This window comes from Papio anubis, chromosome 2 (genome assembly GCF_008728515.1).
Source record: "Papio anubis isolate 15944 chromosome 2, Panubis1.0, whole genome shotgun sequence".
Lineage (NCBI taxonomy): Eukaryota > Metazoa > Chordata > Mammalia > Primates > Cercopithecidae > Papio > Papio anubis.
In genome coordinates this window covers 72,279,232-72,300,337 of record NC_044977.1, presented here as the reverse complement: position 1 = coordinate 72,300,337, position 21,106 = coordinate 72,279,232, and the positions used below count along the sequence as shown (strand labels likewise).

The window sequence follows — 21,106 nt, the reverse complement described above, 5'->3', positions numbered from 1 at the left end:
CCCACACATTTTACACATGAAGAAATCCGCACTCATAAAATTGAGATGGTTAACTTAAGAGTGTACAGCTATTAAGTGGCAGAACAGAGACGGATCTCAGATCTCAGAAAGAACAAAGCTCAGATCCTCAATCCAATGAGCTTTATAACCCAGCTCTATTATATTTTTGTCTCCAGAAAGAAAGTCTTTATTATTAGGTTGGTGCAAAAGTAATTGCAGTTTTTACCATTAAAATTGCAAAAACTGCAATGACTTTTGCACTGACCTATAACTGAAGCAAGCCCAAATATATATCATGCTTTGTCATTGCATGGTTGGCTTATTACCTTTCAGTTCTCACCTCAAAGGTTAGTACCCCAAAGGGTTCCTTGACCACTACCTATAGTCAGTTCCACTCCTTGTTCCCCAGGTTTTCCACGACATCATTCTGTTCATACATTCAGATCACATGCCCCAATCTTTAATCACCTTGTGCATTTGTGTCCTCGTTTTACTCTTCCAGTAAAATATGAGGCTCCATGAAGGTAAAGATTGTTTCTCCTCTTCACGTCTGCATCCCTAGCTCCTGTAATCATGCCCAGCATATTGTAGGAGCACCTAAATAAATAGTCATGCCTGTGTACATTCAATACATATAAATATTAAGAGAATAAGTGGTTGGAGAGAACACATAAACTCTTCTTGACCACATATACTTCCTAATTACTGACAGCATACAATGTTTAATATCTTTGTGCTATTATATTTCTCTAAAGATCCCCATATATTTTTGTGTGCTGTGACATAATTTCAAGCTAAAACAAAACCTGGAATTCATAGCAAAGGGAACCAGCAACATCTGATTCAGATGTGATTTTACCTGTGTGGGTGTATTTCACATAACTGTGAGTGTGACCATAATAGAGAGTAACTTGGCTTAGAGATGCTGCATCCCAAATATCCTCGTTTGTGACTCTGACTTTGTCCTGTCACTTTGTTTGTGACTTGTGACTTTGTCCTATGACTCTGAGGGTAAGAATTGTTCATTCTTATTTCTGGCTCTTGGCAGCCTACAGATGCTTCCTGTTAGTGCTCCTGGCAGGTTACTGATGGGGCCTGTTGTTTATTGCCCTATCTATCAAGTCCTATTTATTTTTAAAATAAACTTTAAGTATACTGTAAACTCCCTTCACAAACAGATTTTTCCTCCTCTTACACTTGACAAGCCTCTAAAAGGAATAGTAACTCTGTCTCATAAATATTTGAACCTGCACCTTTTAGGAAAGAATTATACTTAAGCTACTCAAGAGCAGGAAAGGTCTCTGTCTGAAACCTCCCTTCTAACTACTCACTTCTGTCTTCCTCTTTAATCTCTCCCTCACTTTTTTTTTTTTTTGCATTATCTTATTCCAACTTTTATACTGCTCCCTTATCCCACTGCAGACCCAATTCTCTGGTCAAAACTGCTGTCCATGTCTTTATTAAGTATTGCTTATATAATGTAAATGTCTTTATTAGAAATATTAAAGGGTTTACTATTTCCAAGCTCATCAAACCCAAATGTTTTACATGTCCTGCTTGGTCCTACATCATGTGAATTTACTATTTTATTCAATCAACTAACACAAAGCTGATGAGAAAAGACTGTGACATGGTAAAACAAAAAAAAAGTCTTGGGGTTTAGATTCATACTGACTTGGGTTCAATTTTAACATGACTACTTATTAGCTGACAGCCTTGAGGAAGTCTCCTAACTTATCTTACTATGTTTTCTCATTAGAAAAGTGAATACTAATGATACCGATTTGAGTAAAGATTCATGGTTGTGATCATTAATTTCAGGTGTCAACTTGGTTGGATTAAGGAATACTTAGGAAACTGGAAAGTATTACTTCTGGTTGTGTCTGCGAGGTTTCCAGAGGAGACTGGTGCATGAATCAGTGGACTGAGTGGGGAAGATCCACCCTCAATGTGGGTGGGCACTATCCAATTGGCTGGGGGCCCAGATAGAACAAAAAAGGAGAGAAAAAGATTTCCTTTTTCTCTCTCCTAGAGCTAGGACATTTTTCTCCTCCTGTCCTTGGACATCAGAACCCCAGGCTCTCCAGCCTTTGGACTTCAGGACTTACAAAAGCAACCTGCTGGGTTCTTAGGCCTTTGGCCTTGTACTGAGACTGACACCATCAGCTTCCCTGATCCTGAGACTTTTGGACTTGGATTGAGCCACGCTACTGGCATCCCAGGATCTCCAGCTTGCAGACAGCCTGTCGTGGGACTTCACAGCCTCCATAATTATGTGAGCCAATTCCCCTAATAAATCTCCTCATATGTCTATGTCTATATCTATACCTATATCTATATTATCTATCATCTATAATCTATCAATATATCTATATCCTATTGGTTCTGTTTCTCTGGAGAACCCTGACTAATGCACTGGCATTCTCTGAATATTTATAGCTCTTCTCTTTCTAAGCACATGGTAGCATTACATTCCACCAGTACTTCTCAGTTTAGGAATGGTTAAATGATTTGTTTTGACTAATGAAATGTGAGTGGAAGGGATGTGTTTCACTTGTGGACAGACACTTTTAGAGACAGTGTGTGATTTACAATGGTCCCTTCCCCCAGTGAGGCAAATGAAAACATATGGAGAAAGCTTTCATTATCCTGGGATCTTGACTGTTTATAATAAGCAAATCCTCCTACTGATCCCCCCTGGATATGCAGCATGAGCTATGGGGGTTGCTTGTTACTACAGCAAACATTTTTGTATCCTAACTGAAACATCTATTTGGCAAGGTTGTTTGGAGGATGAGTGACAATATACTTAAAGAGGCAACACAGTGCCACTATGCAATCAATCAGTGGTATCTGTCGTCATCAGGAACATTATCATTGTTGTTAGCATTGTTATTTTGTTAGATTTATTTCTATCCTGCATTTCATCCTTATTCCCATTATCTTAATGTACTTTAATATTTACATTTCTTGCCCTTCACTAAATTATAAGATCTTTGAGAAGGGCAACATACTTCATGTGCCCTCAGTCAGGAATAACCCATTGGATACGATATCCGTTCCAACCATTCTACTGTTGTAGCATGAATGCAAGTATACATAATACATAAACAAATGGGCATATTTGTATTCCAGTAAAACTTAATTTATAAAAACAGAAGGCAAACCATAGTCTGTAACCTTCATTTAGACTCTATTCTTATCCCTCTCCCTCCTTCTCTCTCTCCATCTTCAAATCTTCAACCCTAGTTTCCCTCCTTCGCTTGTGGGTGTGATTGTATTCTCTGCTTCCCCATGTAACCTTTTTCCTCAAAGATAAAAGTAGCCACCAGTAGCCCTGTTATAAAGGAAGTAAATCCCCTCCTCCCCTGTGTTCTTCCTTTGGTAATGTGCCCACACTTGAGCCAATCTCTGCTGACAGAGCATGGGAATTCCTGATTGGTCAGGCTTGAGTTATGTGACCACCGCTTGAGTCATGTGACCACCCGGATGATCAGAGAATGGTCTGTGATTGATTAATCCTTCAGAGCCATCAGGGGTGCAGATGGAAGAAAGTAAGATGCTTAGTAGACACAACAGGGGGCTTCTTACAAGCTCTTTTCTCCTACACATGCAGAGAAATAGGAAAGAACGAAATAGGAAATAACCTAGTTCACAGGACCATCCTTAACAAATGTGTATTGGGTAGTAGGCTTGATACTTCACAGCCAATTTCCCTGGATATTCTTCAAAGACTTCCTGTGGGATCTGGAAACAAAAGCGTTAGCTTGTATTTCTGATGGATTGGTTCTGAGAGGTAGGGAATACAGCAAACTAAGAAGACTCTTAAGTTTCTGGCCAAAGCGCCTGGGTGATTAGAGGTACCATATATTTAGATGGTTAGAATTCATCTCCTAAACTGTAAGGGGGAAACAACAATATGGATACTCCCCAGTTGGCTTGTAAGTATTTTCCAGTGATCTGGGAAAACTTACTAAACTTTACAAAAGCTAATAAACAAAGCAATATAATGTTATATGAGTCAGGACTCTCTGGAAACTATCCAAATTCCTCTCTGTAATATGGGGAATGCCTGAAAATTCCTAATATGAAATACCATACTACAGGGGGAAAAATAAAAACCTTATTCTTGCTATTCCTGGCCACATAAGGTCTGTGTAAAGGGCGTTACTGGCTACTGTAGATATGTGTTGGGCACTCAAAAACTGAGTCAGTTTAGTATACCAGTACATCTTCTATTTTTACTTTGCTCAGAAAATCTGATGAAATTATACAAATCCCTGAAATCTAATATTTCTGTGTGATAAGATTGTGTAAGAGGAGGGGGTGGAAGAGAAGTTTGGAAAATGTGGTGACAGATGGCAAGTGGGCTCAGGCACATAGCGTTCCTATATATAGGGGAGGGGACAATCTGGTTAATCAAGGGGAGGGGGGAGCACTTTCAAATTTAGATTCAAGTATTTTATATATTCAGCAACATCATTTAGTGAAGCAGCCTAGCCTGGTAGAATTTTTAATTTTTTTCTTGGTTGGGGGTGAGCTGTGTGATATGTATTTTTAACAGTTTTCCATATTCTTTCATGATGTCTACATTTAACAATCAAATTGTATCTATAAGTTTTGGGTGTGTCTGTTGAGAGAGGGATGAGAATATATATTTCTAGAGAGAGTTCCTTCCAAGGAAATTTACGACATTTCAAAAATTAGGGCCATTACAAGTAATTTAACACGAATGGAAAATTAAAGTGAATGTTCACAATGAATATGTCTTTATAGTTTAGTAGAATGAGCAGTGAGCTGGCAATGAGGACACTTGAGGTCCAGGCCCAGCTCTAGGTAATACAGTCCCAGGTAGACTGTGTTGCCTTACACAAGGCACTTCAGCTCTTTGAATCTTAGTTTGTTTATTTTTAAACTGAGAGTCTGGATTAAATTATCTATAGGATAATCTTGGTTTTATATTTCCATCGTTGTAGGCTGTGTCTTAGTGCTCAGTTAGTTAGGATGCTTTTGATTCCAAGTAACAGAAAGCCCAACTGAAGCTGTTTTAATTCATCACAGGGCAAGCCTAGTGTTGAGTGGACTTTCGGATTGGTTTGATTCAACAAAGGACATTTCCCCAACTTGTTTACTCTTCTTTCCAGGGTGTCAGCCTCATCCTGACGGGTTGGTGGCTCTTCAGGATCTGAAAATATCAGTTAATGACTCCTGGTTAATGTCATGCTTTTTTATACAACTCTGGATGAAAATAGAAAATCACTTCTGAGGCTGTCTTAGACAAGGGAGGAAATGTCTTTTAGAAGATTCCTGAAAGCTTGTCCTTGCATAACTTTGGCCCAAACTGACTTTTGTTCACATCTGTGATCATGTCAAGAGAATGGGGCTACCGTGAACTACAGGAAAGACTTCTGGAACCAGCGATTAGCTTGGCAGGGAGATTGTGGTTACATAAGTGAAAATCAAGAAGGATCATAAGTAATGGAAGCAACCATGAAATCTACCAAACATGGCTTGGAACACTTAAGTTTCATATGATCTACACAGTTAAATACAACTAGAAAAAAAAATTAACAAAATAGAGGTTTTATATGGTAGCTATTGTTGTACCAAGCACATAGTAAGTATTCAATAAAGATGCCTAGCTTGGGCTAAACTTAAATCTGTTAAAAACAGAGAACATATCTCTTCATTGGCAACTAAATAACAAGAAATTGCAGGTATTTTGGGGGTTGCCATAGTGACCAGAGGCCTTCTGCCGTACATTTTTGTTTTAGTGCAGTGGTTTTCAAACTTGGCTGCAAATTGGAACCACCTAGGGAGCTTTGAAAAACACTATTGCTTGAGTCCCGTCTCCAGAGTTTCTGATTTGATTGATCTGGGTGGGGGCCTGGGCATTTAGAGTTTTAAAAACTCTCCAGATTATTGTAAATTACTGCCAAGATTGAGGATTTCTGGCTTAGGGACTCCAAACATGAGCATGCTATGTGCGTTCTCATCCCCTCTTCCCTTGAAGTCCCTTTTATAATTCTCTTTTTCTGTACTCTAAACTTGTAACTGTTACATTCTTCTCCCTGAGCTGGGACTCCCAGAGATACCACATGTTCTCCATTACACTATGGCAAAAACCTGAATGTGAGGGTGGAAACCAAGAGTAGGGAAGGCGTACTGTCAATAGGGTGTGTTAGAAGAAGGGGACAAAAGGGTGGAGAAAACAAGAAGTGATGCAAAAAGCATTTTCCTCTGGCACTAGGATGAGGTTGGAGATGCACATTTAGGCACTCTCAGACTCAGATTCCCACACAAACACCCATACACATACAGACACATCATCTGAAATTCTTCCCAGCCTCCTCCCTGCTCAGCCCACTGCCAACCGCTTGCTTAGAATCTTGCTGCAAATTCATAAAACACCTAAAACACGAATAAATGAGAAGTGACTGTGTATTCATTCATTCACACATTCATGTATTCATATGTTCTATAAATATTGATTAGGCACCTACTATGTGCCAGGTTCATTGCCAGATGGTGAGTGAATAGTGATAAATAAAACAGGAGCTTATAGCATGTTAAAGGCCTTAAATCTAGAAAGGATTTGGAGTGTATAAAGCAGGGCAGTGATTATCTTCTTCACCAGGAATTGAGTTCTAGTCTCCGTACCTCATTTGTTGAGTGAATCCTTGGTAAACGAATGACTGCCCAAATGAATTAGTGAGAAAAGACCAGAGTGACTGGAGCATGGTGCATGTGCAGGTGTTTAGGGAAAAGTGGGATAATATTAGCTTGGAAATAGGGGTGGATATCAGTTCATGCTGGACCTAGTTTTTTAAAAATCAGACATTATATTCTGTGCATTGGGAAATAATTGCATATTTTCAAGAAAGGACTGATACGGTCAGAGAAAGTATCCCTGAAATCAGGGGGAATAAAGAAAGGGCTATTTGGGAAAATAACAGAATGGAAAAATGTTTCTGAAAGAGAGAACAGAATGTGAAAAAGCTTTGAGTCAAGAATGGGATAATACGGCTGGGTGTGGTGAGTCACGCCTGTAATCCCAGCATTTTGGGAAGCCAAGGTGGGCAGATCACTTGAGGCCAGGAGTTCGAGACCAGCCTGGCCAATATGACGAAACCCCATCTCTACTAAAAATACAAAAATTAGCCAGGTGTGGTGGTGTGTGCCTATAATCCTAGCTATTCAGGAGTCTGAGGGAGGAGAATTCCTTGAACTTGGGAGGTAGAGGTTGCAGTGAGCTGAGGTCACTGAACTTCAGCCTGGCCAACAGAGCAAAACTTGGCCTCAAAAAAAAAAAAAAAAAAAAAAAAGAATGGTATAATATGTTTGAGGAACTGAAAGGTACTATGCTGCTTTGCCTAATTATATGGATGAGATAAAAGATAGTCTAGTGGGGAGACAATAACAGAGAAATATGGCACAGAACAATAGATGCTACAGCAAGTGCAGTTGACAGAATCTGTGGGAGTGTAGAGGAGGGGTCTCTAACTTAGACTTGGAAGGCCAAGAGAAACTCCATAGAGAATGACATCAAGAAGCTAATCTGGAAAAGCAAGCCGAGTTAGGAAAAAGGAAGGAGAAGGGAAATGGTAGGTAGAAATGAAAGACAGAGCAAGTATTTTTCAAATAGAAAGAATGTTTCGGTAGAATTCTATACTTTTGCACATTCAAAGGTATAGAGAAGTGAGAAAACATCTTACAATTCTGAGCAAAATCTTAATTACACCAAATAAATTTAATTTTAAAACTTTATAGAGATTTATAGTGTACGAGATACACTGATATGCATCTAACAATGATCCTTTGAAGCAGGTATCAGTGAGACAACTTAGGTGAAGTTACACAGAATCCAACAGCGTGGATTGAAATAGAGGTGGAGCTGAAATAGACTCAAGCAGTTTGACTCCAGAGTTCATTATCTCATTCCTGCTATTAGATTGCCTCTCTGACCACATTAAAAAATAAATAAATGAAAGGAGGAAGACCCAAAGAGGTATAGATTAAAATATATATATTTCTATTTTCCTGTGTTTTTCTACTATTTCTGGAAATTGTCTAGTTCACATAATTAAAAACTCAAGCCAGATAAAAGAGAATAATAAGCTATATTAATAGTAAGACAAAAACTTCTATTCTTCAGAAATTTACTTAATGGCAAATCAAATATAAACCTACGAAGTCAAGAAAAGTTAATAGTACTTAAACCCACACCAGGAAAATAAGATACATGTATGATTACTTTTTTTTTTGTAGTTAACCACTGACATTATGTAGGATCCCATAGAAAAAGAAAGGCATTCCTGTTTTTAATATTTGGTTCATGTAGTAAAAAATTTACTGCCACAAAAGTAAAATCAACCACAATTTACAAGCAACAAATGGATGTTGAATATTTCAAGAAACAAAAGTACAGTACTTTAGATTGGTTAAGTGGATTAAGAGCACCATTAAAGGACTGACATGAAAAATGTGATATTTTGAGAAAAAAATAATAAATTATAAAAAATACAATGAAAAATCATAAAACATAATAAAAACAAATAGGCCAGGCACGGTGGCTTATGCCTGTAATCCCAGCACTTTGGGAGGCCAACACGGGCAAATCATGAGGTCAGGAGATCGAGACCATCCTGCCCAATATGGTGAAACCCCGTCTCTACTAAAAATACAAAAATTAGCTGGGCATGGTGGTGGGCACCTGTAATCCCAGCTACTCAGGAGGCTGAGGCAGGAGAATCATCTGAACCCAGGAGGCAGAGGTTGCAGTGAGCCAAGATCAGTGCCATTGCACTCCAGCCTGGGTCACAGGGCAAAACTCCATCTCAAAAAAAAAAAAAAAAAAAAAAAAAAAAAAAACCCACAAAAAACAAAAAACAATATATTAAATTACAATTAAAAAAAAAAAACAGCACCAAATAGGCATTTTTGAAAAAGTGTTAGAAGTATGCATACTTAAATGTGAATGCTGGTAACATTTGTGTGATTGATTATAGATGACTTTTAAAACTTTTAGTTTAGATCTTGAGTTATCTACCTTTTAACATACGAATACATTATTTTATAAGTAGGAAGAAATTATAAAACATATCAAAGTCCTTTAGTCCTAAAAGTATATATGAAAGCTTTACTAGCCTTAGTCAACATTATAATCATGCCTTCAATATTCATTCTCCTTTTCCCATTATTATCCTAATTCTCCTTTAAGTGCCACCCTCCCCCACTGAATGCATCTCTTTTGGGGGATGCTCTCCAGAGTTAGGGATGTGGCACGTACTGTAGCTCTAAGCCCAACAATGTGATCTTTCCCCCTGTTCAAGGTCACTGGCTCAAGGAGGGGCAAGTGACCCAAGTTAAACTAATGAGGCATGACTAGTAGTTTGCTGGAGGAAGCTAGGAATAAATAATCCTTGCTCATGTGAGAAAACCCAAAACAATCCTTTCTCTTGTTCCTATGTGGATGAGGAAGCACATAGCCCAGGCAGCCATTGGCAGCCATGTTTCAGCCGTGATGAGACACCTGCCTTAGAATGAATAGAAATTCTGGAAGGCAGAGAGAGTTTGAAATGAGCTAGTTTTTGATGACTTAGTCGAATTGCTCATCAAACCCACCTGCAAGTGAGTGCCACCTGTGGGCTATCAACCCATAGGAAACTGTACATCTTCTTTATTATTTACTCCAGTTTGAATTTTGTGTGTGCCTGTTTGTTTTTCTGTTAATTGTAACCAAACACATCCTACTTCTTTCTTTCTATGCTATTCTCTTCCTGGAAGGTTACTATCACGTAATTAAAGATCTTTCTTCTAGCTTACTAAAAATTATTGAAAAATCACAGGTTTTATTTTTCTTGACCTGGCTGGTGTATTCTAGAACTGTGCTGTCCAATGCAGTAGCTATCAACCAAATGTGGCTACTTAAATTTAAAATAGTTAAAATTAAATAGAATTAAAAATTCAGTTTCTTGGTTGCACTTGTGACATTTCAAATGCTTAATAGCTACATATCAATAGTGGCTACCATATTAGCCAGCAGAAATAGAGAACATCTTCAACATTGCAGAAAGTTCTACTGAATAGTGCTCTCTCTCTCTCTCTTATTCTCTCTATCCCTCTGTGAGTGTGTGTATGTGTGTGTGCGTTTGTATGTATGTGTGTGTCTACGTTGGAGGGTGGGGAAGCACACAAAACAGCGACATTAGATTGGGAAAGTTGTATTCTAACATCATCTATGCTAGTTAATTTACCATGTTCCCTTAAGTAAGCCTCTTCCCCTTTCTTATGTCTTCATCTTTCTTCTAAAAATAACAGGCTAGACAAGGAGATTTTGGGGGTCTCTTCTAGGTCCAATATACTGAAATTCTAAGTGCTTTCTTTTGACTTTTAACATCTGTAGATGACTTTTTTTATTCTCCAGGGATCAGCTGTGAGATCTACCATCAGATCATATTGGTATCAAATCCTGAGAACCAGGGTGGAAAATTCACAATGATTTCATTTTTTTTTTCTTCTAGCAAAAAATAAAAATAAAAATAAAATAAAATAAAATAAAATCCAACACAAATTTAGTGGCAAGTAGCCATTGTTTTAAACAGTGTACAGGCCAATTTCCTTTACTTAGTATTATCGCAACAAGGCAAGGTGGTCACCCTGAATATGGGTCACCACTTCATACATTAACATATTACCTACCAAAAAAAAAAAAAAAAAAAACGAGCAAAGGCTATGGGGAGGGTCACAAAATCTACTTATTTCTTTCTTTTCTTTCTTGTCACCCAGGCTGGAGTGCAATGGTGATCTTGGCTCACTGCAACCTCCGCCTCCAGGGTTCAAGCCATTCTCCTGTTTCAGCCTCCTGAGTAGCTAGGATTACAGGTGCCCACCACCACACCTGGCTAATTTTCATATTTTTAGTAGAGACGGCCTTTCACCATGTTTGCCAGGCTGGTCTTGAACTCCTGATCTCAGGCCATCCGCCTGCCTCGGCCTCCCAAAGTGCTGGGATTATAGGCGTGAGCCACCATGCCTGGTCAAATCTAGTTATTTCTGTAAAGGCAGTTCATTATGCATGCCATCCTGATGGTGAATTAGTATTTTATTTTTGATTCATTCATTATTATTCATTTATTCATTCAAGCATTTTATTGTCTACTATATGCCAGGCAGTATGTTAGACTCTGAAGATGCAGCAATGACCAATATGCTTGTCCTCCTTGCCCTCATGGTGATTCTTGTAAGGAGATAAAGCAGACATTAAACAAATAATTCCAGAAATTGCTATGTATACTGGTATTTAAGATTCTAGACGTGCTGTCCCAAGGGATATAAGGGGACATAGCACAATGACCTGATCTTGTCTGGACCACTAGAGAAGGCTTTGGAAAGAAAGTTTCTCCATCCTATTCAAGGATCCAAGAGAAGAGTCTACTAGAAGCCAAGAGTTAGAACGTTTGTAAGAGATGAAGCTAGAGAAGTAGGTGGGCCAGTTCATGCAGAGCCTCATCAACCATGGACATAAGATTTGGACTTTATTTTAAGTGCAATGGGAAACCATTGAAAGGTTTTTAAGTAGCAGGAGTGACATAATCATCATGTGTCTCAAATATGCTCCCTCCAGATGCAGAGTCGGGGAGACACAGGTGGGAGCTACATACTCCAAGACAAGTATACTTGTTATAGTTCAGGTAAAAGATGATGGTAGCCTGGACGACAGTAGTTGAATGGAGAGGGACAGACTGGATGGATTTGAGGCATAAACAGGAAGTAGAATTAGTAGGCGGTAGTGACTGATTGGATGCGGAAGTTTATGGGGAGAGACATGTCCAGAAGAGTCTTCATTTCTGGCTCAAACTATTGGGTTGTTGAATGGCCATTGGAATTGAGTAGCTTTGGGGGATCTGATCTTAAATCAGCTATGGATTTGAAAGTTTTATAAACCAAAACATCATATTATTGTTTTTATTATTGCCAAAGCAATCATTTTCATGACCTTTATGTGCTTCTGATATATGTTCATATCCTTGCAAAAAAAAAAAGGGACTACTTATTTGCCATAAAAATATATATGTATTGCTTTGGTTAGAGAAAAGGAGATGAAGCTGGTGGGATTTCAACTTTCTCTCTGTGCTAAAAGGAGAATAAAGAATAAAGAAATGAGAAGTGTAAGAACAAAAGAAAGGACCTTATTCTTTCTTTTTCTTCTACCTGGAAGACAGACAAGATAAGCAATGAGGAATTATAGTTGATAAAGTAATTGTAGAGCTAGGCTGCTGGAGGTGAAAAATGAGACTCCTACATGAAGGTTATCTTTTTTTCCAGCCTAAGAAAAATCTTGTCTCCCATTTTCTTTTTCTTACAGTTACTTAAAATTCTGCCTTACGGATCCAGATTCAAATTGTAGTATGGAATATCACCAGTTTTCTCTTTCAAACTGTGTGCATTCCTTGTTGCTACTAAGGATCTTTATTCTTTCTTAAGCAGTAGTTGGGTTTTATTTTGTTGTGTGTGTGTTTTTTTTGTTACTGCTTTTGTTTGTTTGTTTGTTTGGTGTTTACCTTGTGAATGCTTTGTATTTTTAAGACATAGTTGTGATTACTGATGTGTATAATACTCTCCTCATGGCTTAGTACAGTGCATGGAACATAAAAATTCAATTAATAAGTGAATTACGAGATAAAGTTTTCATCAGTCAGGATAGACTAGATGATGCTGCAATAACAAATAACTCCGAAGTTGTAATTGCTTAAACAAAAAAACTATTTCTTATTCACTATGTAGATCCATCAAAGATTGGTAGGGGAAGAGGAGGCCTCTGCTCAAGGACTCAGGCTGATAGCACAGCTTGTCCCTGCTTCAAAGGCAAGAAGAGATCTCAGGGTGTCACTTCAGCAATTAAATGCTCTATTGCCTGAGGAAATGCCATCAGTTCTAAAGACACCTTATTGGCTGAACCTTATGGCATACCCAACCCTAAATGGATCAGGAAGTGCAATCCTGCCATGGTCAGAAGGTAGAAAGGCTCAACTTCTCTGAAAAATGTGAGAGTAGTTTTGCTTTGAGTTGGGAGAATACACTAAATGGCCTCAAAGATCAATATATGTTGATTCTTACATTATTAGGACAAATGATCATTGGCTGTAATGCAACAGTCTACAAGGTATTTGGAAGAAAAACATGGAACTCTGTTGATATTCTTGCTTCATTACATACATTTAGAATGATACTTAAGGCAAGTCTTTATTCCAGTATTTTTTTTCTTAATTTTCAACAATGGCTATCTGAATACCTTGAATGTAGTCCATTAGGTGGTGGATTAAATTTAATTATGGAAGTAACTATCTTGACCCTTATTTTAATCTCTAGAAATGAAAAACATAATGGTTACAGGTTTTCAAAATGGTAGCCTTTATTAGCAAAGGTGAACTTCCTTTTAATTTTAATTCATTAGCATAGTAAAACCACAACCAACAATAATCATGGGGCAAAGGCTGTCTTGTATACTTCTGTATTTCAAATACCTGGTGTAATATGTACCTCTAAAAAGAATGAATAATCATTTTTTGAGACTATCTTAATGTTAAAGAAATGAGAAAATATAATAGCTATATTTTTGGATTATTTTTTCCATTAAATATTTTATCCCAGTGTTTAGAAATGTTCTCTTGGGCTTGAAATCTGCTCTATCACTTACTACCATACAACCTTGTGCACGTTCTTTAACCTTCCTGTCTCCTCTCACATTCCCCAACTGTGAAACAGAGATAATAATAATAATACTTATCTTATGGGGTTGGTAAAAAGAATTAAATTAGACTTTACAAGACATATTATAGAATGTGCTAGCATCTGGTGAAGGTTTTATAAACATTACCTGCCACCACTGCTGTTTTTTTGTTTGTTTGTTTGTTTATCTTGATGCTGTACAGTCAGTGTAAACTTTCTGTACATAACTCATGAACAACAAGAACGAGGCACAGATGTGAAACATGCAATACCAACTAGAACTTTGGCATTTTTAACTAATTTTTAACTGTGAGATTAATATTTACTACTACTTAGAAATCTGTTTAGATGTAAGATTTAGTGAACAGTTGTTATATTACAAAGAGTTATTATGTGTGTTTTGTGCAATGTGAAAGACCAATTGACAAGATTGATGAGTCTGAAAGGTCCCTCACTCTCTCACTGTGTGTAACATGAGAAAACAGAATCGCTTGCAAAGATGCGCAGCAGCATTGGACCTTCTTTATTGTGCCTCTGAAAGGCAAGAGAGTATCCTGGGGAATTTCAAAATGTTTCCAAGGAAGGAATATTATGAGAACTACCTTGATTTTGAAAACACCATAAAAGACTAGACAGTATGATCTATAACAGTGAGGATCTCATCAATCACGTTTTCTGCGTTGTTCCCCAGGCACCTAACACATAGTAGGTGCTTTATAAGTGATCTGTGCAATACCTGAGGGTATTTCAGAGAATTATCACCTGTGCAATTGACAAATGAAAACTGAGTCCCTTTCTATGCATCCCTGAAGTTTAGGCAAAATTATACTGTATTTCTGAAAAAGAAAGGGTTCAAACCATAGTACGAGAAACAAGACATTGAACTCCTGTGTGTTTTCCCTCCTTACCCCAGCATGTTATTTGAAGGAGAGAAAAAATTTTTTAAAAAGAGCTGTGAGCATATTTCTTCATTTGGTGCTAAAAATAACACATTTTTATTTATTAAACATGTTCAAAAAGTTCAGAAGGTTTTTATTGGACTTATGCATATATGCATCTATGTCCTATTCCAGGTAAATTCTAGTCTCCTATTTAACTGCTGAAACAACCAGCAGACTTAAATTAGTATAAACCTGACAATATTTGTGGTTAACTTACTGGTAAAAAGAACATTAAGAGGTAAATGGCTTATATTTCACTTTCCCATTTACTGTGAGAAGTGTAACTCCCACTAATACTATCAGTATTTTGCAGAACGCTTTTTTTCTTGTTTCTCCTTCCCTCTTTACTCTTTTGTTAAATCAGTGGTATCAGTAGGACCTCTAACATAATAAATCAGGCAATATAGTGTTAAAGCGCTGCTTGAGTTGTTGAAGAGTTAGTGGGCAGATATTACAATTCACTGTAGCTGTAATAGAGGGTAATGTCACTTTAAGACATGTGATACTTTGGAGCGGAGGGATGTATTGAAACAGACTACTGCTACTTACAGCACCGTATAGCAGCCCTGCTCCTACATTTTGCTGCCTTACTCTGCCCCGAATGCACTGGAGTGGGGATGGTCCATCGGCAACTATAAACCAATTCTCATCAGGAAACTGCACATTATCTCCCCATCACTTCAAAGGTCTCGTCAGGCAGAGGTGACGCCAGGAGATGATTTAAAGGTGAAAATGACAAGGTTTCCACCCCTCAAAGCTTGGCTCCTTTTCTGACAATACAGTCTGAATGAACTGATGTCTTTTTTTTCTTTTTTTCTTTTTTTTTTTTTTTTTAACTGTGGAAATAGGATCGGAAGAGAGTAACATTTTTTTTTTTTTTTTTTTTTTTTTTAAATCCTGATAAAGAAGATTGTTGGGAAGCTCTTTGAAAAAAGATTTCAAATTGTGGCACAGATGGATTTTAAAAAGTGTTAGATCTTTCCAATGAACACTAATAGAGTACTCTGCTCTTGGCTGGATTTTTCAGGTAAGAAGCATCTTTGAGGGTTTAAGATTCAGAAAGCAGATCTGAAGCATATCCAGGCATATCTAGAGAACTGTGCAAGGCTGAATGCTTTATTTGGGGAAGACACTTAATAACATTGAGACAACCTCTTGGTAAAAGAGCAAGCAGTGAGAGTGGCATGCAGGAGGTTTGGAAGTAATGCTGAGAATTAAAGAAAGTTAAATTAAAAAAGAAAATATTGCAAGCATCAAGTCACAGTAATCCTTTTGAGTGGTAGGATCTATATGGGTGAAGAAATGAGCAAGAGAAAGCAGTCATTGAAAAACTATTAAGTTTTGGTTGTGGCAGGATTTTTCTTTCAAGTTTAGGTGAATTTCTAGTACATTTTAACTGCAATTCACAAGCAGTAAATACATTCACAGTCATCTCTGTTTTTGTCTTTCTGTAATTTGCAGGGTATTCTGAAAAAGTCCCCAAATACATTCATTTTAGGTTTCACAGGAGGGGTGCTGCTATTCATTTCCACTGAAGAGAATGCATGTATGTTATCCCGATAGTTCTGAAAACAATAAGGCAAAGTATGTTGTATACAAAAGTAAACAGTGGGCAGTGAAACTAATTAGAAAGTGAATGCTCCATCTGAATCACAGACTTAGGCATGAATAGCACCAAACTGTTGAAAATAATGTTTTCCTACTTTGCCCTTAATTATAGTTGTCACCATTTGTCTATTATAGTCCTAAAATCCTTCCAAGGCTGTATCTGTCTGCTAAAATCCACAAATGAGCCTGCATTATGTGCATATATATGATGTATATTTTTGTTTTCTGAACATCACAGTTTTTAATAAAGAACCAATTTTCATGAATAAAGAAGCCAGGCTGGGAGGTTACTAGCACGTTTTCAATGTATAGTTGAGGTTTTCGAAGGGTATGATTTGACAGTGAAAAGGAAAAGAAAGAAAGAAATCTTCTTCCAAAGTCCTCTCGACCTAACAGAAAAGCATACAGTTAACTGGATTCTTGTGTAGAAAATGCTTCCCTATAACTGGCTGAGTAAGGACAGTGCTTCAAGTTTGATTAATTTGGCAATATGAAATGCAGCATAAGGTGTTGTTTGAGAAATTGGACAATATATAGCGCAGTTGAGCCTTTGTAGTTCCTAAGATCCTCACAGGTGCAGATAAGACTGTCAAAGTTTCAGTGCCCAAGAAAAGGTACATATTCATCCATAAATACATATGCCACCTGTATATGCATATTCATCAATGCTGTACAACAAAAGCTACAATGAAATCTTAGGAGGCTAAGCAATATTGTAAATTATGGCTTGCTCTAGGATAGAAGCATAGGTCTTGCATCTGAAACTCATTCTGGCTAAACACAATCCCTTCTGATTCTTTGGTCCAGTCAAAAGGATCGGTTCTATCAGGAGATTACAACATGCCTCTGAGAAATGATTACTTAGTTTAGAAGACAGCATTGCAATTAAAAATTCATGACTGTAGAATTAAAAAAAAAAAAAAAAAAAAAGAACCCACTCTTTCCTTCCAGGCTTATGTCAGACTTGCAATGAAGTTAGAATGAACAGGAGGAGTCTGCAGCTTTTCAGTGCCTGAGATAACTATAGTTTAAAGATCATTGTGTAAAATAGGATTTTTAGTCAGCACGCATTGTTTTAAACTGACTAACTGATAGTCTAAAACTTTATTTTTGCATTTTGGCAATCCTTGGAGTTTTGCAGAATTAAGAAAAAAAATGAATGTATGATCATCTGAAAAGGGCTTTCCCTCAATCCCACTTCATGGCATGACCTCTGCTGGATCATTAGTTCTAGCCAGAGAAGTAGCAAAGGAACATGACGTCTGAGACCTCCCTTCCTTCATCAGTGGGGCTGACTGAGCTGGGGGCTTGAAGCCGCGGGTAACCTTTCCTGTCGAATGTTCTCTTTAGAGAATGGCAATGGTCTCTGCGATGTCCTGGGTCCTGTATTTGTGGATAAGTGCTTGTGCAATGCTACTCTGCCATGGATCCCTTCAGCACACTTTCCAGCAGCATCACCTGCACAGACCAGGTAAGTCAGGAGCTGGATCCACTGCAGCCTCCTCCAGTCTTACCACTGTTTCCTTAACAGATGGTTGAATGCAAGTGACATAAAGTGCTGTAGTGTGGGCAGCTTGCCTTTGAATTCCAAGACATATTGTTGGCTAGATGCTTTGGGGGAAGGGGAGTGTGCCAAAATGTCTTGGGGGTATTCCTATTAATTTCTCAGAAAAGGTGGGTTTTTCTAAGTGTCATCCCACCTGCTTCTACACACCTTGAAAAGTAGAAGTCATTTGTTTTTGGACGCTTTGGCCAATAGCAGAATATTCTGCAAAAGGTGGAATAACTTTCAAGACTTGAGGATTTTACCTACTATAATCTTGGTCTGTATGTGGCTAAGAATTTTGTTGGGGGCATAGTCCCCAAATTAACTTTGAAAGCAAGTTGTCAATGAAAACGAAATTAAAAAGTAACTTACTATTTCTTGTCTGGTATAATATGCCTCCTTTCCTTTCTCCCTTCACTTTCTGTTCTTCCGGTATGCTCAGTGGCATTTTTCCCTCTCTTTTGGCAGTTTCAGGGATGAGGTCCCTCCCACCTGATTTTTGTTTTGTTTTGTTTTCCCTATATTGAATTTTTAGTTCCGGACGCATTTTGCTTTCTTCCTCTTAATGTTCAAAGTGTATTTTTCACCCATCCACGGCCTCGCTCCTCAATCTGGATTTTGCTCTCCTTCTTTGCCTCGCCAGCTTTCTCATTACAGTCCCTCCCAGCTCGATTGTCCTTACCTTCCCCGGTCCTCGGAAAAATTTCCTTCCATTTTCTGTTCAGCATCAGCCTTCGCATCCTTCTACTACCCACCCCGCCTTCACCCTCCACCCAACCTCCCTCCCTCCCCTCCCTTCCTCTCTCGCGACGGTCAAGTTCGGGCTCTGGGGACCAGTTGCGCGCCCAAGTTTCTGATGCTGAGTTCTGAAGTGCTCCCAGCCCTCCACCCGCCTCTCCAAATCCCATCAATGGCCTCCTCCCATCCGTCGAGCTTCCTCCTGCTGCGTGGTCCAGCGTCTACGCCCTTGCCTTTCCCTGGCTCCTCAGGCGGCCTGGACACCGATTCCAGGCTCTTCTGTACAGTCTTCCAGCAATACCTTCCGGGGCCCCGCTTGCTGCCTCTCGGGGTTCAGCTTCCCTGCTGGGGGCAGGCTTGTCAGAGCGCGGATGCAGCCCAGGGTCCTCCCGCGCGCCTGCACCAGGCTGCAGTGAGCGCGCAAGCCTGCTGGGTGTTGGAGTTCGGGCCGCCCCGGGAGAAGCGGTGGGGCTGGCTTGTGCTTGGGGCTGAGGCTGGGGGCTGATTCTGGGCCCCGCCATCCTGTTTCCCCACGCCCTGGTCTGAGAGGGAAGGCGAGGGGGCGCTAGTGCCCCTGCAGGTGGGCATGGAAACCGCCCTGCTTCAGGACGCGCTTGTATTTCTGCATCCTGTGTCCGGAGCCTGGCGCGGGAACAGTCACTCAAGCCTCAGTGCAACCGAGATGGAGGGAAAACAAAAGTGAATTTGAGATTCCCACATTACCTCCAATCGCTTAATCACAGTCAGTTCTGGCACAAATGTCTTTCACTACATGGTCATAAATAATAAACAATGCGGGACATTTGCACTCGTTGTGATGCTCAACAGTAAGAATTCATGATAAAACAACTATTACGTGTATGTTTTAGGCAGGGCTCTTAGGATTAATTCACACTGTTTAGTTGAATCCTGATGCAAATGGGTGTAATTTCTCCCCCTTTTGCCCAGGAAACAGAAACTCTGAAAGGTTAGGTGGCTTGTCTGAGGCCACACAGGGAATCGCTGTCTTTGGAAGTCAGATCAGTATGATTCACTGCCAGAGCCTGTGTCCCTAGGAGGGGAAAATGCCTCTCAGTGCACCAAGTGATCATGCCAAATAGCTTCTTTGCAGAAGTGTGAGCCCCTTCATATAATTTTTGAAAACTTTCATTATGTCAAAACTTGGTCTCATCTGAACTGCACACCCATTCTGAGAGGTGGCCATGGCAGAACTGGTGAGTGGCACGTGGTTGAGGGGAGAAGGCAGGGCTCAGGGCTGGCCATCCAAGTCTGTCACTTAAGGTTAGTGACATAACCTTGGACAACTGACTTTTCTGCTCTCATTTCCCATTTATAGATATGGTGGTGGTGGGGGTGAGGTGGGGTGTAAATATAGTAAAAATAACTTCTAATAAGTCTTTTGTAAGCTGTAAAGTTCTTCACAAATATTGGAAATTACTGATGTCCCCACTTAATAGACTGTAAACCTGCAAGCCAGGGATGTTTGATGAATGAAGTTTTGCTGTTCACACAGCTAATAATCCACATAGCCAAGGCAACAACTCTTTTTTTTCTCTTGCTATTGTTTTGTTAATCATGTGGTACATGGCTAGAATATACCACCAATGCTATGTGTCTTATTTTACTCTATGCATATAATCATGAAATAGATACAGTACCATTTGTAACAAGCTTTCACATAGTTGTCTCTGTTAATCAGTGAATATATGGAGTTTTTCTGTGCGGGTTATGTGTAATAATTAAACTTATGTCTTTATAGGGCTTATTATTAAAATATCATATTTTTAAACTGAAAATCACATATTAGGTTCTGGCTGAAATTAAACTCAATATTTGTTTTCTCCATTTTCTTCCTTAGAATTTGTGTATTATCAACGAATGCATAGTTGATCTGTGTGTCAAATACCCCAAGAAACTGCAGCACTGAAACCAATTTTGACCCCAAGTGCTAATACATTTGAGACCCATTTCAGCTTTATTGTTGAAATGAAGAAACTATAAATATCCCTTCCTAGATGCAGAATGATTAAAATGATATTAAACTTAACATCCAATAGTTCTATATAATACGTTTACTTGGTTTTTGACAATAGCTGCAAAGATTAAGGTGATAGATCTTGGTCATAGCTATATTCTAGATTATTCCAGTCAGATCCTTTAATACAATCTTTTGATTTTAAGAATAAAAATATGCCTTTTTTGGATTAGAGTTGTGACGTTTTGCCTTGTAGGTCTTAAATCTCCAGGGACACTAATGAAATGTGTATGAAAACAAGATAGAAATCAGGGCCAGTTATCTGTGACAATCCACCCCTAAATGAACAAATAAATAAATAAATTGCTGGATAAATGAGCAAAAAGGAAAAATATAATCTCATTTTCTCAAATCGGTTAAAACAAGTGACATGATGAGAAAAAATGAGACACCCGCAGACCCTGAGCTCTGCCACATTTGCCTAAGCTTGAAAAATCACCTCTTTCATAAAGCAAGAGCGGGAAGACTCCACGTGCATACCAAGTATCTGAGAAATGTGGAAAATGA

General features: G+C 38.7%; 1 protein-coding gene across 3 annotated transcripts in view; it reads left to right on the top strand.

Annotated features, from left to right (window-relative positions):
- Positions 1-1,393: 1,393 nt before the first annotated feature.
- Positions 1,394-21,106, top strand: part of TAFA1 (TAFA chemokine like family member 1) — a 561,966-nt gene continuing 542,253 nt past the window's right edge. Inside the window, exons 1-2 of one of the 3 annotated variants that reach the window (XM_003894211.5) lie at positions 1,394-2,275; positions 17,631-17,751. In XM_003894211.5, coding sequence (XP_003894260.1) covers positions 17,634-17,751 — 118 coding nt within the window. In that variant the 5' untranslated portion in view covers positions 1,394-2,275; positions 17,631-17,633. Of the gene's footprint in view, positions 2,276-15,134; positions 15,700-17,630; positions 17,752-21,106 lie in introns of those variants that run through there. The other 2 variants (XM_031663208.1, XM_003894210.5) reach the window with 2 other exon arrangements.